At 38.4% G+C, this 22,583-nt stretch overlaps 1 protein-coding gene across 10 annotated transcripts in view; it reads left to right on the top strand.

Annotated features, from left to right (window-relative positions):
- grip1 (glutamate receptor interacting protein 1) overlaps nucleotides 1–21,768 on the top strand; it is a 342,888-nt gene extending 321,120 nt beyond the window's left edge. For 4 of the 10 annotated variants that reach the window (XM_065289844.2, XM_065289839.2, XM_065289843.2 and 1 more), the window contains 10 exons: nucleotides 1,740–1,944; nucleotides 2,145–2,284; nucleotides 2,363–2,548; nucleotides 8,494–8,662; nucleotides 11,481–11,519; nucleotides 11,836–11,947; nucleotides 12,081–12,125; nucleotides 15,339–15,572; nucleotides 15,662–15,808; nucleotides 19,158–21,768. In XM_065289844.2, coding sequence (XP_065145916.1) covers nucleotides 1,740–1,944; nucleotides 2,145–2,284; nucleotides 2,363–2,548; nucleotides 8,494–8,662; nucleotides 11,481–11,519; nucleotides 11,836–11,947; nucleotides 12,081–12,125; nucleotides 15,339–15,572; nucleotides 15,662–15,808; nucleotides 19,158–19,412 — 1,532 coding nt within the window. In that variant the 3' untranslated portion in view covers nucleotides 19,413–21,768. The remainder of the gene's footprint in view (nucleotides 1–1,739; nucleotides 1,945–2,144; nucleotides 2,285–2,362; nucleotides 2,549–8,493; nucleotides 8,663–11,480; nucleotides 11,520–11,835; nucleotides 11,948–12,080; nucleotides 12,126–15,338; nucleotides 15,573–15,661; nucleotides 15,809–19,157) is intronic. The other 6 variants (XM_065289842.2, XM_065289848.2, XM_065289840.2 and 3 more) reach the window with 6 other exon arrangements.
- The last annotated feature ends 815 nt before the right edge of the window (nucleotides 21,769–22,583 follow it).

Here is a 22,583-nt window from a genome sequence, read left to right as displayed (position 1 = left end):
CTGGGTTGAAAATAACCCAGAATTTTTGTGTATGTGTCAAAATAAACATTTACCAAGATTATTAGTGTTATACAAGTAGTTCTCATTGATTTAGTTTCTTAAAGGTATAGCGGAAGATTTTCCAGAATTTTTGAAAAGAACCGCCCCTCCACTTTTTAAAAAAAATGCACATACGCAACACTCTACCTGCTCTCTATCGTGCACATGCCTATTAAACATGTGCACGATAGAGAGAGAGCATGCACAAGCCTAGTTCTTCTCTTTGCACTGTTTACAAGTTGCTGCCGGTCATACATTGAGATGTTTACCTTGTCTGCCCAGTTCGTGACTTGTGCCAGGGCTAGCGTCGCTAATCATAGCTTACATCAACTTTACCTAGCAGTGATTTTAAATGAATTTCTCCAAATAGCATGCCAAACTTTACCTGTTGAGTAGAAACTTTGCGACTGAGGCATCAGTGGGAAGCCCAACCTGTGTGAAATATTCTCCCAAAAACACTTTGTTTCATTCTTCAGAGGCCTTTCTCGTCTTGTCATACAATTCGTAAACACTTTTTCTCTTGCGACCCTCAAACATTTTGAAAAAATATGGTGAGAACGCGAGCTTCAATGAATGGCTAAAACCGTAAAGTGAACTGCGCGGAAAGCGATCCCAGGGATGAGCACGTACGACGGCCTTACGTAAACATATCACCAGAATGACTAACAACTAGGATGACCAATAGTCTTGATGATCCACCTGGAAAAAGAAAATATTACGCTATACTTTTAATGTTAAGTGTTACCATGATATAAGTTAACAAATGGGATCTTACTCTATCAAAATATCTAAACAACATTTCTTGAACCTAAATAAGATAAGACTTCTTTGAATGAAGCTGTATTACGGATGTTGGGATATTTTACTTGAAAACGCAACAAAATACTGATCAAGAACACACACACACACGCACACAATAGCAGCAGAGTTCACTTTTATAATTTATTTACACCTGACATTTAGTTTCCTGGTCCAGGTTTTCCTCTGCTGCTGGTGTGTGTGATGATTTGTAGCGGTAGATGCAGCATCCATTTCTGAACCCGATTAAAGGGCTTCCATGAAATGGATCGCACAGTCAATATCCCATTTTTTATATTATGCATGTGAATATCCATTTTTCCACTGCCCTGTATTTTCTCTCATTTCACTTTGTTTTCCGGATGCTGCTTTTCTGTTATCTTACATCATACTTCGATTGAGTTACCTTTACTTTCATTTCTCATCCAGACATCTATTTTTCTCTGGTTTCTCTTTTTGAGTTTAGTTGCGTTTTTCAGGGCTGTCAAACAATTCATGTGTATTATTCAAGTAATGACATAATATGCTGATTATTTAACCAAAATAATCAAAATTAACCATGCACATCATTATTTACAAGGAAACCCCACAAATAGAGATTATTCTGACCGATTTTAGCATCACTGCATTGTTTCCATTCATTGGCATTATTTTTAAAACTAAAATATGATTAAAGTCATACATATTTATTACAGTTTTATTCAAATGTGTACTAAACTACCACAGCCCTAGTTTTTCCCGTTTTTTTTGTTTCCCGTCTATTGGTTCCGTCCACTTCCTGTTTTCCCTCCGCCCATCTTTTATTTCCCTATGCATCCTTCACCTCCCTCCGCTCCGTGATTTCCTCTCTCTGTCCGGTGTTGTGAGGGGTGTCTTCGCTCTGCTCTCTGCCCCTCTGTGAGGTATCCTACGTGATGGCAGTGTTGATAAGGACGCCCGTGTGCTGTTGGCCTGTGTTGCAGACGAGCAGGAGAGCTCCGGTTCCATCATTTACACGGTGGAGCTGAAACGCTACGGTGGGCCGCTGGGCATCACCATATCGGGTACCGAGGAGCCCTTCGACCCCATCATCATCTCCAGCCTCACTAAAGGCGGCCTGGCAGAGAGGTACCGCTATATTCGGGTCTTTGATTGTATTGTTATACTGTTAAGTGCACATTTATCTTTTATCAGTTTGGAGCCGGGACCTTGGCATTGCGAGTACTAGTATTATTAGAGTTTTCCATTAATAAAGGGTTACTTTAAAATCCTTGGATGCTTTATGGCACCATAAAGAAGAGTCGATCGTTGCGCTGTTATCTCTGCAGGACGGGTGCCATACACATTGGGGATCGCATCTTGGCCATTAACAGCAACAGTTTGAAGGGCAAACCTCTCAGCGAGGCTATTCACCTGCTGCAGATGGCGGGGGAATCGGTCATGCTGAAGATCAAGAAACAGGGAGAGCGTAAGTGCACATGGGCGCACATACACAGATGTATACCAAAAGAGCATTGCGTACCAATCTTTTTCTTTTTTTCTGTAGTGGCAAGCCCAAAGCAGCCCTCGGTAACAGGTCGGATGAATGATCTGAGTGACGTGGAAGATGAAAGTCAAGCAGGACAGAAACCCAGCAAACTGTCTGACATCTACTCCACCACCATTCCCAGCGTTGACAGCGCCGTCGAATCCTGGGATGGCTCGGCCATCGACGCCAACTTCAGCTCACAGGGTAAACTTGGCCAAGAGTATTTTTGCACTTTTCACGCAATTAGCAAAACATTTCAGCATCTATTGCAATAAATAGGCTTGCAGGTCCTCTACTCTCCGGGTAAAATTTGTTTGCCGCTCTTTCAGGATAATGATGTGAAATGTCTCACTTGCTGAAAGTTTTGTCGAATTAATTTTGGAATGGATATTAAAAATGACATCTCCTGTAATGTTTGTTCATTCCCCCAAATACGAGCCACAGGTGCATTTACTAAATTAGCGCAATTACCAGAAGCAGGTGAAACTTAATATTGGAGTATGAAATAATCAATGCTATCTCATTGCAATTCGTACGTGTTTATAAGGTTCGCATTAATTTGTACGACCTCATTTGTAAATTTTTGTACGATTTGATGATGTGACGTTTGAGTTAGGGGTGATGTTTGTTATGTTTTTTTTATGATAATCGTATGTTTTCATACGAATTCATATGAATTAGCCTACTTGTAAAATATGTACGATTTCTCGTGAGATCAGGCTGAAATTTTTGTATTTTTGAAGTGATGAAATATTGTGATTTTTATATTATCACACTATTCAGGCATTTTGAGCAAATAACGTACGCATTTATTTATTATATTATAAAACACAGCATACAAAACGGTAATAAAAAAGTAAACATTTTTCAAGTGTACAGAAGTCAAACAATCAATTTATATGTGGAAAAGACACAGAAACGATTGCTATCTGATGCAAATTCACAAAATTAAAGGCGTCTAATCTGACGCATAAAGGGCTCGTTATAGTCTATGCGTAGATCCTACGGCATAGCCGCGACGGCTTAGGTTCCACGGCGGTTTTCATTTATACTTTTGCGTCTTCGTCCGCGTCGACTGGAGGCACTGTCCACACGTGTAACTGCAGTAGCAGCGCGACCGTCAATGAAGAAGCAGCTTGGCAAGTTTAACCCACAAACAAAGAAGAAACAGCAACTTGTTGTGAATGATTTGAGAAGATTAGGAATTAAATAAACAACGACTTTTGTTGCAGTTTGAGTTAAATCAATCCTCAACTTGGCTCATCTTTGTTTTCACCGTCCCAAACAGAAGTTTTTTTACCTGACGGGAAGGGTTTCTGGTGGACCAATCATAGCGCTTGCAGTCCGCATAGAATTGACACGCTGTTAAAAATTTTGTGAGGTGCACGTCAGGCTACGGATAACCTATGGCGTAGAGTTTTTACGCGCGACTATAAATCGGGCTTAATGCAAACAACCTTGAAATGTAACCACAGGTTGTAATATGCTGCTGGCCACTAGAGGGCATTTATCCCTAAAACGTTACTGTACTTCATAATAAGCTCTTTGCACAAACAAACTATGAAGTTTTTATTTTTGTAAAACATTTAAAAGGACATTTAATGATTGAACAGATGACATTTAATGTTGTTGACATCAAACCTGCAGCAATCGCATTAGAATGTGCAAAAGTGCATATTTGGTGGGCCTGTAACTCATATATAACTTTCACTCTTTGCAACAAAAAGCTATCCATTTCCATGTGTATTCATGCATTTGGTAAACGTTAATATCCAAGGTGGCTCATGTGTACATTTTGTGTTTTTTTTCTCTCTGTGAATCGAGCCCACAACCTTTGAGTTGCTATCGCTTGCTTTGCCAACTGAGCTACAGTAAATGAATACATCCTATGACTGTTTATATACAAATGAAGTCTCTTTTTGAGACCTAACCTGGATGCTTTATGATTACTATGAATATGCCACATAATTACACCTCTAGTGCTGCGTGAGTCTGATCTACAGCTGTAAGCACTGTCAGCCCCATTGCATGCTGGGGGTTCGGCCCAGCAGGTCTAATGTAGGTTTAATTGAGATTGCGGTTCTCTCTAGACCTGCAAATATGTATTTACCAAAGTAATTATTTACTGTAAGCTGCAGTGGGGAGCGTCTTTTATTAAACCAGCTGGTGGTACAGTGGGATCACTGTATGCATCACTTTTACTAAGTGTAAAATGAGTCCTGATGAGCGCTGGGATACACATGACTATTTGGAGCGGTGTGTTTGAATTGCACTCTTGACACTGAGGTCTGGTCAAGATTAATTGCAACGAGCTATTTGCATTGAGAATGTCAAGTAGGCACATCAGTATGTATTAGCTTATTCTGTCGAATTGATATTATTCATTTATGAATAATCCTTCCGGGTCTGGCACCCACACAGATCTGTGTATGTTTAGTGAAAATAATAACTGCAATAGCAATTTGTTAGCTGTCCAAAAAGGTTTTATTACAAACAATGCAATTTATCATGATCTCAGTATTAGTTTATCTTAGAAAATATTTCATATTTTTTGTGCTAGTGGCTGGTGACACTCCCCTTGTCCACCATTGGTCAGAGAGGCAGATAGCCCCACCCCAAAAATTCGGATTTCTGTAGGGAATTTTTTTACAGATTGAAATAATAATTTAAACAGATGATCATATCAATTAATTAGATTGCAAAGTTGACAGCCTTACTGATAAAAAAAATGAATTATAATGAGAGCCTGTCAATGAGCAGAAGCTCAGTTTGTAACCAAATGGCATCATTTTTCATTTATAGCCATGATTAATTTATCCCAGGGCTAGTGGCCAATCTCTTCTCAAGGCCATCTTTTCTTATGCTTTTTACCGTGTCTCACCCTTATGGGAGAAAGAAAAGGAGAGCGAGAGAGACTAGTGTTAACCGGTTCACATGGAGCTACTAACCTCACCAGAGGCAGCATTCCTCTCCTTCCCTCCTTTCACAAATGAATCTGGGATAGTTACAGAAACCATTTACAGGGAGAAGCAATCTCCCCCTTAAATTATAGATGATGTGGACAGAGCATAAATTCAAGGTTGCTGAAAAAGCATCGGCCCTCTTGAATTCATAGTCAAGCTGTATCTGGTGATAAGGCCAAACCTGGCGTTAGGGTAAAAATCCATATGCCATGCTTCTGTATAATATGTTGCGTTTGACTGCCGCTATTATTTAAATCATTTTTGTCCACTGCAGCCTGTTATTGTGGTTTAATGTATTTCAGATAAACCTGCCACTAAATGCCATAAAAAACAAGACAGACTGTGATTGGTCGCTTTAAATGTCAATCAGACAGTCTCTTCCTGTCTAAGTGGGCAGAGTAAGCCATAACAAAGATACTGGATATAACAAGATTGCGCATTCTTATAATTATGAATAGAGGCAATGCAACAATCAACATGGCCGCTCTGGCGACTGAAGTCCCGCCTTCCAGTTTAAAGAACCCATCATTAATCGATAATGACTGATGATTATCTGAGGGAAGGGCTCTGTACGCTTGCCAACCATGTGTAGTAGCTGAAACAACCTAAAAAAAAATAGTTTTTTAGCTTGAGAAACATACGTTATGGTACAGTTGATGTCAGGATTAACTCTTTCCCAGCCAGCATTTTTTTTTTTTAAGTTGCCAGCCAATAAAAATTAAGGGTGTCACGATTTCGATTTTAAATCGAAATCCATCGAAATTAAGTCACACCCTCGAACTTCGATTTAAAAAATGGGATTGTCGATGCTGCCACGCCCCCATGTCACATCCGCTTGGCTTGCCAAGCGGGGGAAAAAACTTTCAGAGATTTATATTTTAAACAGGGGGGATGTAATGCTACAACTCCTTGAAATGCATATCATAAACAGGATTACTACCTAGTGATCTGACTTCGGACAGAACGCAGCTCTCTGCACGTGCGGGAGAGAGCCGCCAAGATGCAGCGGGTTATATTTTAAACAAAAGGGATAGTTTGCATCAGCTCGCATGAAATGCATAAAAGTGAACAAATATGTAAGTATTACTACTTTAGTTTCATCTTTTGTGTAGAGTCCAAGATGCGCGCATTAAGTCCATGTGCGTGCAAGAAGGAATCCTACAAGCTTTCTTGCGTAAAGTAAATCCAACAAACCCTCATGCGAGGAAAAGCACGCAATGTGCATGTTAATGTAATACTATAATAATAATTAATAATAATGGCATAGCATTTTTGTCTTTCAAAAAAAAGTAAAGATCGGGAATCGAATCAAATCGTGGCCTTAGAAACGAAAATGTAATCAAATCAGGGATTTGGTTCGCCTCAAATGCGAATATTCAACTCCAGCTAAAAATTTGCATCACACGAAGTTAAATCCTGTGAGTAATCTAGAGCGAGATCAGATTTAGAGCGATAATCAAAACATACACAGAGTTTTAACTGATTGGCCTTAGTGGATGCTTCAGTGTTTCATAAGTTGGGTAAGAGCGCCACTTGGTGAATAATAGCGAAATTACGGATTGCAGTAAAAACTCATTATTGGCAGGGAAGCGTTTTGTCTTAATTGACGAGTTAACATGTCAGTGGCGGTGAAAGAGTTAATTGTTGGTCAGAAATATGTTGTTTAATTTTAGAGATATCTGACTTTTCCCATTCAATTAGATAGGACTGAAGTAGAAACATAACTGTCTAGTGGCGTGACTTCCCTAAAGGGACTTTGGCAGTAATGTTGAGCAAATCCTTAGCATTTTAGTCACACGATTGGCTATGCCCTTACGAAAATTAACCATGGTTTTACCACAGTTAAAACCATAAAAACATGGTTACTGGAGTAAAACCATGGTTTTGATAATAGTAATCAATACATAAAAAAAAACATGGTTAATACACTTTTACCACAAAAAAAACATGGTTCATTTTTGTAAGGGTGTTAGATTAGCATGCATGCTAACCATTAAGCCACGGTTATACTTTTTTACGCATCTGGCTCGTGCACGCACACATCAGCGCAGCTTTCAAAGTATACTCATCGCGGCTACGTGCAGATGACGTGGACCCTCCTGATGACGAAAATGATGATGGATGGCGCGCATACACGGACGTCCCTACTTTCGGCTGCTTAAAGCGAACTATGCCTGTATGTATCATTATTCATTTTCCATTTTTCTTTCTCGGAAAGGAGAATATGAAACCAAAATAGCTATCTAGAGAATCCCATTAAGGATTCCTCCCTCTTCCCAAGCCCTCAGGGGTGAACAAATCACAAGCAGTTAATCCTTATTGAATTGCTGGTGAATCTTAAAGCCCGAGGCTGTGCTGCGCTCGGCGGCGTTCACCGGGGAAGAATCAGACGAAAGCGCATAAAGCAAAATTCTGCGGCTCCTTCCATAGATGTGTGTGTAAACACAGCGAGCATGTTGTTCCCGCTCTCCCTATAGTCCTTACCCTGCCCTCTAGCAGTCTTGAGTCAGATTAATGATCGGAGCCTGGGAACCTGAACATCCAGGAGCTCCTGCGCCTCCAGTTGATTGACTGCGGTATTTAATAGGCAGGGGAATGCTGTGAGAGAGAATCATGCAATATCTTCTGGGAATATTTTACTATCAAGGGTTTTTTGGCAGATTAAGAGTCGGTAGTTGCATTTCTATTAAAGATATGCTCGTTGTTATTTTTTTTTAATGTCGACCAAAAAAATTGCGAAATTTAACCGATGTTATGTGACAAAAACGTCATTTTGCTGTCTCCCTTAAAGTCATTTTTAGAAAACATGGCAGGTGTGTTCGACTTCATATGGTGCTGCGCAGACCCACATGCGGACGACTGCAAAATATCGAAGGCATACAGAGCAATCGCCGCCAAAATCGCTCTCATGGTACTTTAATGTCATGCGCTTGTCATTTCTTGTGTGAACTCAACCACACATCTTCTGTCTTGTCCTCCAAACAAACAATATTTAAAGAATGATCATTTGAGTTTTACGCAAATCAGGTTTCCATTTTTCGAATTGCAGATAAACCACCTCACTCAAGCGTAAATTGTTTTTGCAAAATATGGGAGCTTGTGTAAAATTGGGCATTTTTTTGCGCAATTTGAAGGTTAATGGAAATGCATCTAGTGTTTATTTTTTTATTTGTTTGTTTTTTTCAGCTCCCACAGGTTTCCAGGCGTCAGGCTACAGTTTTCATAGCCACGAGTGGAGGAACGCCAAACCCAGCCGGGGGAGTCTGTCTCCGGTCAACAACAGTCGGCAGAGGAACAACATCTTGCCGGACTTTGGACTCGGCATGGATGAATGGGACAGACCGAGTGCTAGTGGGTACGTCAACACACCACTTCAAACTATATTTATTAATGCAATATCTTGAATTTATTGAAATAGACCTTGCACGCGCCACTTACAAAGCACAAAATGAGTTAAATAGATGAGACTGAGGTTGAAAACCCCCGCAGGTCCTTCTTCGATTTTCTTAAAAACTGAAAACGACTGAAGTGTCAATATTCAATTGATCATGAAGCAGATCGTGTAAAAGCCATTGTGGGAATTTAACAGCATCTCTTAAAATGTTTATTGTGCTTCTTTGAATCATTGGGTCCAAAGACATCATCTGTGTAGTGTTTAACATTTCAACAGTTTTACTTCACATTTTAATATTTGCTTTAAATGGGGCAGCTGCAATATTGCTATAAATCCAACTGAGTATAATAGTCTTTAATCTGATAATGTTAACTGAGCCATGCAATACATTTGAGGCACACTGGATTGTGAAAAACCCTTTTACCAGAGCTTTGATCGATAGTTACTGGGGTGATTTTACTTAATTCACACACTGTTAAAAAACTGTAAATCTTATACTGGGTGTGTAATTCATATTTACTGTGTAGTAGATCAAAGTTGCACGTTTACAGTATGTGCATTAATGAAGCCTACAGGTCATGGAAAATGACAAAGCCTTTTTAAAGTATTTATCTCTACATTCAATACTTTTATAATTCACATTATATGGTGCTTTAAAGTCAACATGAAATCAAAATGTACTTTCTTAAAGGGATAGGTCACCTAAAAATAAAAATTCTGTCATAATTTACTCCCCTAAAGTTTCCTTATTTTGCAACACAAAAGATTGATGGATCCCATTGACCTCCATACTATTTGTTTTTTTCTACTATGGAAATCAATTGGTACCGTTAACTGTGTGGTTACCATTATTTATCAACCTTTAAAGGGATAGTTCACCCAAAAATGAAAATTCCGTCATCATTTTCTCATCCCGTGTTGTTTTAAATCTGTATCTTCATCATTTATCACAATACTTCCATAATATTTGTTTTGGTTAGAAAAGTCAATGCTTACCATCATTTATCAAAATATATTATTTTGTATTTATCAGAAAAAGAAACTGATACAGGTTAATGACAACATGAGGATGAGAAAATGATAACATCATTTTAATTTTTGGGCGAACTATCCCTTTAATACACATTCTTGGTGTTATACATAGATGTCTTCATAGTCTTTTATCAAATTGTAGGGGAGAACCGGGGTGAAAGTAACACGGGACGAAAGTAACAAAGTGATTTTCCCAGAGACTGCATTTGCATTCCAAACTATGAAAGCATCTGACAAATATTGCGTTATTTCATCACTGTTTTGCGTGTGTAGGTCCAGAAAGCTGTTTTCAACCATGAAAAGTAAATTCCTAAAGCTGTCATTATTTCTTATAACGCATTGTGTTTCTCGGTTCATGTGTTAAAGTACTGATTAATCTACGGGTTTTTAGTGCTCTAACACATCCTGAAGTTTGACTTTTTTTAAATAAAAGTAAATTGGGTTTAAATGTCTGGAGTTCCTGTCGGGATGAAAGTAACTGCTAATACTGTTGCATTATGTTGAAAATTTATTATTATTTATTTATTATTTTATTATTATTTATTATTTATGCATTATTATTTATTTTAATTTGATTTAATTTAATTTTATATTGTTCAAACTGTTGATTTTTTTTATTTTCAACAATTCAAGTTTGTACTGTCAGGTTGCTGAAACTGAAATTAAAAAATGAAATGAAATGCAAAGATAAACTACAAAATATTTTTGCAGTTAGATATTGACAAGGTCATAGTAATGTATATTTACTAAAAAAAGTCTAAAACAAAAGCTTTTAAAATACAGTTTTTCTGAAAAAAAATTTTACTTTCGCCCCTGCTCTCCCCTATGTTATTGAAACAAAGTTTGCAAGTTTTTTAGCTGATGTCATTATGTCCAACCAATGAATGTTGAGGATTTAGAGGAAGTTGGCGCATGCGATTACCACACTGTAAAAAATGCAGCATTTTTGTCAATCGACACATATTTTTATGCTTCTTTAACTTATAAAAACATGTTGAAATTGTTTAACTTAATTTTTTAAGTTATGTCAACTATTCACAGGTCAAAACCTTAAATAGTATGTTGAATTGACTTGCAAACCAAGTTGTTGCATTTTTTTACAGTGTATTTAATGATTGTGAATTACTTCATTATTTAATCAACTTTTCAAGAGTCTTAAAACTCTCTTTACACGGTCAGGTAAATTTTTCTTTGCGCTGTGGCCGAGCAAAAAGCTCTTAAGATGTGAACATTTTATTACTCAGAAGTAAATGTGGGAAACTTATATTATAATGGTTGCTGTGGTTATTTTGAATTCCCTCTCTACATTATTTTCTCATTAGGTGTTCGCTCTGAAATGCATTACATTATGGCAGTAAAATGAGTTGCGAATGTTGATTTTAAGCCATTAAAATATCTCTGTGAATCAGGTCTATAGCTATATATATACACAGTACTAGCACAGCTCATAAAAACATTTATCTTTAATGTACTCCAGTATTATTCCAGATCTGGTCATTATTTTGCAGTCTCTACAAAAAACAATGCAAACCGAGCTTTCCCCAACTTTATCACACATTTTTATGTTGTTTCTGAGTGGGACTGGAATTATTTGAAAGCCCTCAAATGGTGTTTTACGTAAACGCTGACTCCATAAACCAAAAGGTGACAGATTGACTGATACGTTTTAAATCTATATCTGGCATTTGTTTCTTTGAGTTTGGGCTTGTCAGTATTGTTATTGATTGAAGCTGATTTCCCATTACAGAGCGTCAACGCTGCCCACCGGTTTAATCTCAGACAGCAGGTGAGGGTTCAGTGCTGTGTGCCTGTCACCTACACTGCCTCCCTAAACCAATCCGGCCCCTTTCACCTCATAAATCAAAGCCCCACAATCCACCAGGACATCACCGCCCACCATGGCGTGCGTGTCCATCATAGTGTTTCCAACCACACCGGGTGTGTCTGTATGTTCCTCTCTCCAAGAGCCCCACCTCCAACCATAGCCTCCACAGACCATTGGCCGTCTCCGTGCTCATCACCGTGATGCCTGCCTGCCTGCTCATTGGTTGCCGCTTTTGCGTCGTACCAAGTGGTGAAAATGTTCAATTGTTTTCGATCAGGTTCACCGTGGGACACGACGGAACGGAGCCAGACCAAGAGGAGAACTTCTGGTCCCAAGCTCTGGAAGATCTGGAGACGTGTGGCCAGTCCGGGATCCTGCGAGAACTTGAGGTAATTCATCCTCCATTATCTTGCAGAGCTTGTTAACCCCCCTCCCCTTTCATGGCACACCCCCTTTCACCATTTCTCTTAGTAGCATGCTCTACCAACCCTAGTTTTGTGTAACAGGTCCTTTTTTTTCCAGGACAAGCCAGGCAGGCTTCTGAATAAGAGAAACCTGGCCATCTTGGTACCCTTTTTACTTTTTTCTTTTGGGCTTCCTATTTGCTTGTAGCGCTGGCACCCAAGTGTTTTCCTCGTGCTAATGGGCTCAGTGTCTCTTGCTGGGGGCCTGCTTGAAAATGGGAGGGGTGGGAGATTCCTCATAGATGACCACTATTGGCATGCAGTTCAGATCCTTGGGGTGCATTCAAAACTAAATTATGTCTAGGGCTGTCAATTTAATGTGTGGATTTGTTACTAATCTTACTTTGGTAATGCGTAAAATAAATGCACTTAGGTATGATGCTAAACCATTATGCAATTACATGCAGCACACATGCACCTATTTAATCAGTCAGTCAAATTTATTTATAAAGCACATTTAAAAACAACAGCTATTGGCCAAAGTGCTGTAAAAAATGTAGACATATAACAGAATACAAGAAAACTACATAAAACACGGCAACAAGTACTACACAACAATTATGCCACTGTGCTTACTCATGAGTCATGACCATAGGCGACGGTAAATAAGTATGTTTTAAGAAGAGACTTAAAATCAGCGCAAGTTTGTGGGGATCTTATATAGACGACTAAGTTTCTGGCATGTGGATGGAGATTATCTGATAAGTGACCCAGTTTACTGGCCAAAGATTAAAACTTCAGTCTTAGTCTCGTTTAACTGGAGGAAATTAGCAGACATCCACTCTTTAATATCCCTCAGACAATCATATAAACATCTGTTGAATGCAAGGAGATATAACACTGAGTATCATCCGTGTAACAGTGGTATGAGACATGATTCTTCTTAAATATAGCATACAGAGGAAGCATGTAAAAGGAAAATAAAACAGGACCCAAAATTGAGCCCTGTGGAACCCCATACAAAACTGGTGCACATGATGATGTATATTTGCCAGTCTCTATGGAGAAGGTTCAGTCCTTTAAATAGGAAACAAACCAATCTAAAACATGTCCCTGGATTCCAATAAGCTGTAGGCGTTTAAGGTCCAATGAAATTAAAACAGCACACTTGCCAGAGTCAACAATCAACAATAAATCATTTAAAACTTTTAACAATGCAGATTCTGTAAAATTTTTATTGTAACAATGCATTGTTTTTGTCAAATGTAAAAATAAAATGCAACTCATAATTTGACATTTCATTTTCAATGCAATCTCTAGGCAAGAATGCCAATATGAAAATTAAAAGGCAAACGTGAAAAATAAACTGCAAATACATTTTTATAAATACAGGCTTTTATTAATTCTCACGCAATAATAGTGACAAAAATCTCCACAAGGGAGATTTTTTTCTAAATTAAAGTGTATCTTCTCTTTATTTTATTGTTTTTAAAGTTAACTTGTATGCAAAATTATATGTTAATGAGTGTGTGGGGTTTACATGTAGAACCGTTTCGGACAAAAAAGCAAATCTAGCAATTGTTTCTTGGCACTTATTTCATGTACAGTTTTCTATAATGAAATGTTTATTTTAATTTTAATTTGATCTTTTAATTAATATTTTTCACATCACCCTTCCATATATTAAGTTCATTGGAAAACCAAAAACGGTTCTAGTTCCAGAAAATATTTTTTAGGTGAACTATCTCTTTAAATAACAAATATTAAATAAATCTGGATACAACTGTCTAACAGTTAAAAAAGAAATATCTGGGAAATGGATTTACTTGTCAAAGCCCCCTGTTAATTAAATTCTCCTTCTTTGTCCGTCTCATAGAGTAGATAATGTCTTCCGTCATGTTACTCATAGTTTCATCTGACATGCTTTGTGGCCAACCTTGAAACACTTCATGAAAGCAGATTGATTTTCCTGACTTTGCTTTGTCAGGTACAGCACCTCGTGTTAAATGCGGACTACGTGTAGCCGATGGCACAGGGAAGGTTTTAGTACTCGATTTTAGGGATCGCTTTGAAAGCTCTTTGCTTTCCACCGTATACCAGTCTGTGGAAACACAATTAAATCAAAAGCTTTTACACTGAATGTACCCTTTGGCCCTAAATGGATTCGTTGAAAGTGTTTGCCTTTGGTTTGTGTCAGTCAGTCAAAGACAGAAAAAGTCATACTTTATATGCTGAGTTGATAAGGTGCATGATTTAATGTCCGATCAACAATCAAATGGGTTTTACACTGCTTAAACAAATGCATCGGCTTGATGTGAAGGTTTTTCCCTGTTTGTCATTATCCTAGTATTCCAATTTTGAACTGCCGAATGACAGTGGAATGAGGAGGTGTGATTAAAGGCATGTGGGCTCATGCAAAGCATGATGGTATAGCTGCTTCGAAGCTTTTTGTTGTGGAGATTTTTTTGTGGGTAGTGCCTACTCCAAAAGACAGAACCAGAACAAGGTTCTTTTTTTGAAGATCGACTCCACATCTCAGTCGCCCACCGGTCATAATGTTTGTTCATCGCAAAGGCTTGCCATGTTGGAAGTCGAAGTGTTTCAAACCTGAAAAAAATGCATGTTTTTAAAAGTTTGTGTGTCGTTGTTCATCAGCATTTTCGCTTTTTGTGTCACACTAAACGGGAAGCTTAACACAAACTTGTCAACTGTTGAATCATTAATGCTTTGCAATGTCAGCCTCTAGTGCAAGAGCTAGCAAGGCTGTTTGTTCAATGTTACCTTAAGGGGGCGCGTACACTGAAGCATTTACGCCTATGGCCGGCATACATTTTCAATTGTTTTTAATTGAAGTGCCGCAATAAAAAAAATTGCCAGCAGCTGGTGGCTTTTGCACCGCTGTGTTTTTTCTGCGCTCGTTGCTGAGCGCCCAGATTAGAAAATGTTTTCAACTTCAATTGAAACGCTCAATTCGTCAATTTCACTTTTCACTCGGCCGTCCAATCATAGTGGAGGACAGGTGGGACAAATATTACAACAATCGTTTTTTAGCTGAAAAAACACTGGCAAGCGGCCACAGTCAGCATCTGCCTGGCGCTTTCAGCCGTGTTTAAATGCTTTGGAGTACACGCCCCCTAACTGTTACACTTATGAATGTTTCATGTGAATATAACTTACATATATACTAAACTTTACTGTATTCTGTAAAACTGTATATTTTTAAAAATGCCAGTTTTTTTGGGTAAAATATGAACCATAATATTTCTATATTTGACCAAACATACGTTCATTTAAACCCAATGGTTGCGTTTGTCCAACCATTTGCTTACTTTTACTAAGCCTCACTTTTTTGGTGGGTTTCTTGCCACCCCCTTAGGCCACCATCATGTCGGGCAGCTCTCTGAGCTTAAACCATGACCCGGCGCCCACTCGAAGCCACCTTGGTCGCCAAGCAAGCTTTCAAGAACGCAGCAACAACAAACAACAATACACGCAGGCCAACCGCAGCAACACGCTGCCCACCGACGTCGGCCGAAAAGCTTTCGCCATGAGAAGAATGAAGCAGGAAATCAAGGACATAATGTCGCCCACCCCGGTTGAGCTTCACAAGGTTGGGAACGCTTGCAAATACTTCCCATATTTGTAATGCTGCCTCATTTTTTTTGTGTGTGTAACCTGTGTTGTGTGTCACATTTACAGGTGAGTCTGTTGAAGGACTCGGACGTTGATGATTTTGGTTTCAGCGTATCTGATGGAGTACTGGAGAAGGGGGTTTATGTTAACAACATCCGTCCAGGAGGGCCAGCTGATATCGGCGGCCTAAAGCCATATGACCGGATGTTACAGGTAAGATAATTGAATTATGGCACATATTAAGTACTGTACAAAAATGTTATGAGGCATACACACCAAATGCAAAGCTTTTATTCGCATTGCGTTCCTCGCTCATTATTACTCGCTAGATTTATTGATGGTACACACCAAATGCAAAGCGTTTATTTGTAATGCGCTTCCCGCTCAATGTTACTTGCTAGATTTATCATTGGTACTGACCAAATGTGAAGCGTATATTCGCATTGTGTTCCTCGCTCAATATTACCCACTAGATTTATCATTTTTACGCCTTTATTCGCATTGCGTTCCTTGCTCAATATTATTTGTTAGATTTATTGTTGGTACACACCAAATCTGAACCGTTTATTTGCATTGCGTTCCTCGCTTAATATTACTTGTTAGATTTATCGTTGGTACACACCAATGGGGAAGCGTATATTCGCATTGTGTTCCTTGCTCAATATTACCCACTAGATTTATCATTTTTACGCCTTTATTCGCATTGCGTTCCTTGCTCAATATTATTTGTTAGATTTATTGTTGGTACACACCAAATCTGAACCGTTTATTTGCATTGCGTTCCTCGCTTAATATTACTTGTTAGATTTATCGTTGGTACACACCAATGGGGAAGCGTATATTCGCATTGTGTTCCTTGCTCAATATTACCCACTAGATTTATCATTTTTACGCCTTTATTCGCATTGCGTTCCTTGCTCAATATTATTTGTTAGATTTATTGTTGGTACACACCAAATCTGAACCGTTTATTTGCATTGCGTTCCTCGCTTCATATTACTTGTTAGATTTATCGTTGGTACACACCAATGGGGAAGCGTTTATTCGCATTGTGTTCCTTGCTCAATGTTACTCGCTAGATTTATTGTTGGTACACACCAAATGTGAAGTGTTTATTCGCATTGCTTTCCTCGCACAATATTACTCCCTAGATTTATTGTTGGTACACACCAAATGCGAAGCGTTTATTCGCATAACGTTTCTCGCTCAATATTACTCGCTTGATTTATTGTTGGTACACACCAATGGGGAAGCATTTATTCACATTGCACTCGTCACTTAATGTAACTCACTAGATTTATCGTTGGTACACACCAAATGTAAAGGGTTTAGTGTTTATTTGCATTGCATTCCTCACTCAATGTTACTCGCTAGATTTAACGTTAGTATGCGTTTATTCGCATTGCCTTCCTCACTTAATATTACCCGCTAGATTTATTGTTGGTACGCGTTTATTCGCATTGCGTTCCTCGCTCAATATTACCCGCTAGATTTATCGTTGGTACGCGTTTATTCGCATTGCGTTCCTCGCTCAATATTATTCACTTGATTTATTGTTGATCTGCATTTATTTGCATCGCGGTCCTCGTTCAATATTACCCGTTAAATTTATCGTTGGTACAGCCCAAATGTGAAACGTTTAGTGTTTATTCACATATCGGTCCTCGCTCAATATTACTCGCTAGATTTATTGTTGGTACACACCAAATGTGAAGGGTTTAGTGTTTATTTGCATTGCATTCCTCACTCAATGTTACTCACTAGATTTATCAATGGTACACACCAAATGGGAACCGTTTATTCGCATTGTGTTTCTCGCTCAATATTCCTCGTTAGATTTATCATTGGTACTGACAAAATGTGAAGCGTTTACTGTATTTGTATTGCGTTCCTCGCTTAATATTACTCGCTAGATTTATCGTTGTTACGCATTTATTTGCATTGCGTTCCTCACTCAATATTACCCGCTAGATTAATAGTTGGTATGCGTTTATTCGCATTGCGTTCCTCGCTCAATATTATTCGCTAGATTTATTGTTGTTACGCATTTATTTGCATTGCGTTTCTCGCTCAATATTACCCGCTAGATTTATAGTTGGTACGCGTTTATTCGCATTGCGTTCCTCGCTCAATATTACTCACTAGATTTATTGTTGATACGCATTTATTTGCATTGCATTCCTCGCTCAATATTACCCGTTAAATTTATCGTTGGTACAGCCCAAATGTGAAGCGTTTAGTCTTTATTCACATATCGTTCCTCGCTCAAAATTAGGCGTTAGATTTATCGTTGGTACACACCAAATGTGAAGGGTTTAGTGTTTATTTGCATTGCTTTCCTCACTCAATGTTACTCGCTAGATTTAACGTTAGTATGCGTTTATTCGCATTGCCTTCCTCACTTAATATTACTCGCTAGATTTATCATTGTTACGCATTTATTTGCATTGCGTTCCTCGCTCAATATTACCCGCTAGATTTATTGTTGGTACGCGTTTATTCGCATTGCGTTCCTCGATTAATATTACCAGCTAGATTTATCGTTGGTACGCATTTATTTGCATTGCGTTCCTCGCTCAATATTACCCGCTAGATTTATAGTTGGTACGCGTTTATTCGCATTGCGTTCCTCGCTCAATATTATTCACTTGATTTATTGTTGATATGCATTTATTTGCATTGCGGTCCTCGCTCAATATTACCCGTTAAATTTATCGTTGGTACAGCCCAAATGTGAAACGTTTAGTGTTTATTGACATATCGGTCCTCGCTCAATATTACTCGCTAGATTTATTGTTGGTACACACCAAATGTGAAGGGTTTAGTGTTTATTTGCATTGCATTCCTCACTCAATGTTACTCACTAGATTTATCGATGGTACACACCAAATGTGAACCGTTTATTCGCATTGTGTTTCTCGCTCAATATTACTTGTTAGATTTATCGTTGGTACAGACAAAATGTGAAGCGTTAACTGTATTCGTATTGCGTTCCTCGCTTAATTTTACTCGCTAGATTAATCGGTGTTACGCATTTATTTGTATTGCGTTCCTCACTCAATATTACCCGCTAGATTTATCGTTGGTACTCGTTTATTCGCATTGCGTTCCTCGCTCAATATTATTCGCTAGATTTATTGTTGGTACAGACCAAATGTGAAGCGTTTAGTGTTTATTCGCATTGCGTTCTTCGCTCAAAATTACTCGCTAGATTTATTGTTGGGTCAGGCAAATTTTTTTGCTCGTTGAATTTCTTTAACTTCCGCGGAAGACGCGTTTGAGGCGAATAGTGCTTGTTAGCGGCAATCGCGTCCCCAAATTTGCGTCATTCACATCGCCCCACTCGAATTCACGTATATTCGCATCTTTGCATTGACTTTGTGTGTAATCTACTCGCGCAAATCGTTGAATTCGCGTTTGGTTTGTATGCCCCATTAGGCCACCTATAGATTTGCTTTGCAATGTTATAATATCCATATATAATGATTTCTCAGTCTCTACAGAAAGTTTTGTTTATCGAATATGGAATAAGATTTGTTTCGGCTTTGTTTCCAATATACAGATAAACCACGTCCGGACTAGAGACTTCGACTGCTGCTTAGTGGTTCCTCTCATAGCCGAATCCGGGAACAAACTGGATCTAGTCATAAGCCGAAACCCGGTTTCATCCCAGCCGTCAGAACTGAACTCATTGTCCAACGAAGAGCCCGTGAACTGGTCAGACACTGTGGACCAGCCCAGCGCGGGGCTGGATCAGGGCCAGCACAACTCCACGCTAGCCGGACTAGAAATCAAAGACCCCAACAAGACCTTATAGCAGAACTCCCATGTGCCTGCACTGGAATGGCCCTCATGGTGCTAAAGTGAACCACGGCTCCCCCTGGTGGAGGAAAAAACAAAGGGGCTCGTTCTCGTATAGCACACACCCAGTTTCTTTCCCGAGTCAGAGCATGAGCCACAAAGACAAAGAGGTCCTTTCCTTACTTGCTGGGTTGTGCTTTTACCCTGTGAAAATGGAGAAGACCACACTGACCTCTTGGAAAACCAAAACTGTTAAAAAGAAGAAGAAAAAAACACAAACAGTGAAACCGTGCCATCCATGATTTTATTGCCAATAGTTTTAAGGACGACAAAAAAAGATGCATAAAAGCAACATTAAGACTTATACTTACGATATCAAACTGGCCACTCTGTGATTATCTGTGTTTGTGTGAGTTCGAATGCGTGCGCAAACGTACGAAGACTTCAAGTCTCTGTTCTTAACGCAACTATTAATGCTCCTATTTTGTGATACTGAAACACAAGTGTGTGTATAGTGTATGTGTGTGTTTCCTATTTCTGATGCCAAGGTCAGAGCCAGGAGGGGTCGACAGCTGCGCACGGGGGGTGGGGGGAATATCAGCACAATAAATTCGGTAGCCAATTCGGACTGAATGGTGGGTTATAGCATAATGCATGAGACCTTTTATAAACCGTTTTGTATTGGGTACTTTAGTCCAAAAATGGGAGCTTGGGTACATCCTGTAAACAACATTAGGCATCGCCCCGAAGTCTTACAAACAACGAACCGAAGTCTGTGTCACCATGGTGATGAGAGGAGGGGGTGGCACAAAGGCACCTTAATCTTGGAAATTGGACAGATGTCTATTTTTTAGTAGAGTCGGGATGATTTATAAAGGATGTATGTAATTTGGGCCTCCCCTATTGGTCGTGTACAGGAGCAAATAGCGTAGAGAAGGTCATTTGGTTCAAAAACTTGCTCTTGCTATGAAGAAATGATTTATTGGTCCAATTGATTGATCGGCTATTTTCTCCAGTGAGTCCACGATCAATCTCTGAATTCATTAAAAATGACAGCTGTTAGATAATTTTATATTAATGTTTACGTCAATGATATATAAAAATATTATGAATTACAAACAAACAGAAATTACAATTATGCCAATTATTGAGTTCTCCGCAAGGTCCATTACAAAAAACGTATCATTGTTAACCATTATCCACCGATGTGACACGTCAGACAGCAGACGGATCCGTGCCGGAGCTGCAGAATTTGGCACGGATCTGGTGCAGATCCGGCCCAGAGTCGTCTGCTGTCTGGGTTAGTTACTACAGTAGTAAATGATACATTTTATTCATACAAATCAGTTTTACTGTAGTAACCGTGGTATGTCGGAGGAATATGCGGTTACCGTGGTAACTTTTGTAACTATGTCTCATTGATGATAACGAAATGTTTAAAAAAAAATAAAAATAAAAGCATGGGGTCGATAATAAAAATGATGTCCAGAATAAAAAATACTTTTGTATTTCCCCCTTTGTTTAAATAGTTATGGTAATTTGTATATGGTAATGTTATGGTTTTGTCTCATCTGATATTTGTTTAAAGTGTGTACGCCTTAGGGGCGAGCTGTCTGTTTGTAAAGAGGAGAAAAAAAGTGTCTTGAGAGGAAAAGTTGTCAGTCCTACGAAATGTGGTAGACCACCAAACATACTTTACATACAATTTATTGCTCATCTTGAGAGAAAAATACAGAAAAAATGTGTCATGGGCAAGCTGCTAACGGCGAACCCTCGCCCATCACCCTTGTGAAACATTGAAAAATGTCACCCTTGTTGTCAGTGCTCAACAATCCTGTCTACTCACTATTTTCAAACGGCACATTGTGGTCCAACTACAGGACCGAACATTAAAACCTCATCAAGGGGAACGTTTGACGAAAGGTGTCTTTTTATTTCAAACAAACCTTCAGGTATGGGTTCATTTCCCAAAATCATGCACTGGATGTTCAAACAAATTAATTTGTGTTACTGCAGGTGTCAAGTGCGCACATCGTTTGTGTTAATAAAAAAAATACTCATCATTTTTATGTTTCACGTGTGGAAACGTTTAGTGAAGTCAAGCACTGCCAGTTAAAATAGTGGGTGTCCATTTTCAGTATACCATGAATTTGATTCAACGTCACGGTTACGTCCCTGAAATATTGTATTTTTATTTCTAATGGACAGGTATTATGAGCTGTAAAGTATTTTTGTACAAATTTAATACTTTGTTAGCATGATGTTTATCGTCTATGTATAAATTTGGGCTGTAATCCTTTGTATGGCCGACAAATGGAGAAAACAATAAAGCGTACCGAGTGGAGAGAGAGAGAGAGAGAATGATGAAATGATCTTGTTTGTCGTGTCACATCATTGTGTGGTGATGTAATGCACGTGTGCTGCACATGGCACTGTTAAAAGCTACCTGCTATTATACTTAATTACACTTTAAACTACATTTCATGACTAATGCAACATCAGCTTTATATCATTAGGCTCCATGCAGCCAAATGTTTAGTTCATCAAAGTAAAAGGCAAAATAAAGGATGAAATATTGACGTTGTGGTAACACTTTACTTAAATTGGTGTTCATAAGACTGACATGACACCTTCATACATGATATGAAGCAGATTTTATGCATGTTTATGACAACTGTCATTAAGTGTTATTCGTTCAATTATGTCATATTTTTAGTGCAAAGATGACATTGTTTGAGATGTCTTTGTTATGACAACTTGACATTAACAAGACAACATAACTGACCACTTTTTACAAGTGATACAAATTTAATTACTCATTAAAATGTCATTAAGTGTTAATACTCTGTCATATAGTTTTATAACAGCGCCATGAATATTTTTCTTGACCTCAACTATCGTACAAATATAATTAGTCATTAAAATGTAATTAAGTGTTAATAGTCTGGTAAATAGTTTTATAACAGCATCATGAATATTCTTCAGTTTATTATGTTTTTTTTTTTTAAGTTTCCTCCAGGTGTTTAAGAAATAAAATCAATCATTCAAAAATAATAATAATAATAGTAATTAAATTTATATTGTATTACAAATAAAATTTTATTGCATTTGGAGACAGATTCACCTAAACTTAAATGAAAACAGAAACCAGTACAATAATGGTTTAACCCATGCAGTGTTGGGTCCA

Source organism: Paramisgurnus dabryanus, chromosome 1 (genome assembly GCF_030506205.2).
Source record: "Paramisgurnus dabryanus chromosome 1, PD_genome_1.1, whole genome shotgun sequence".
NCBI classification, from domain to species: domain Eukaryota; kingdom Metazoa; phylum Chordata; class Actinopteri; order Cypriniformes; family Cobitidae; genus Paramisgurnus; species Paramisgurnus dabryanus.
This window is presented reverse-complemented; position numbering and strand designations above follow the sequence as displayed.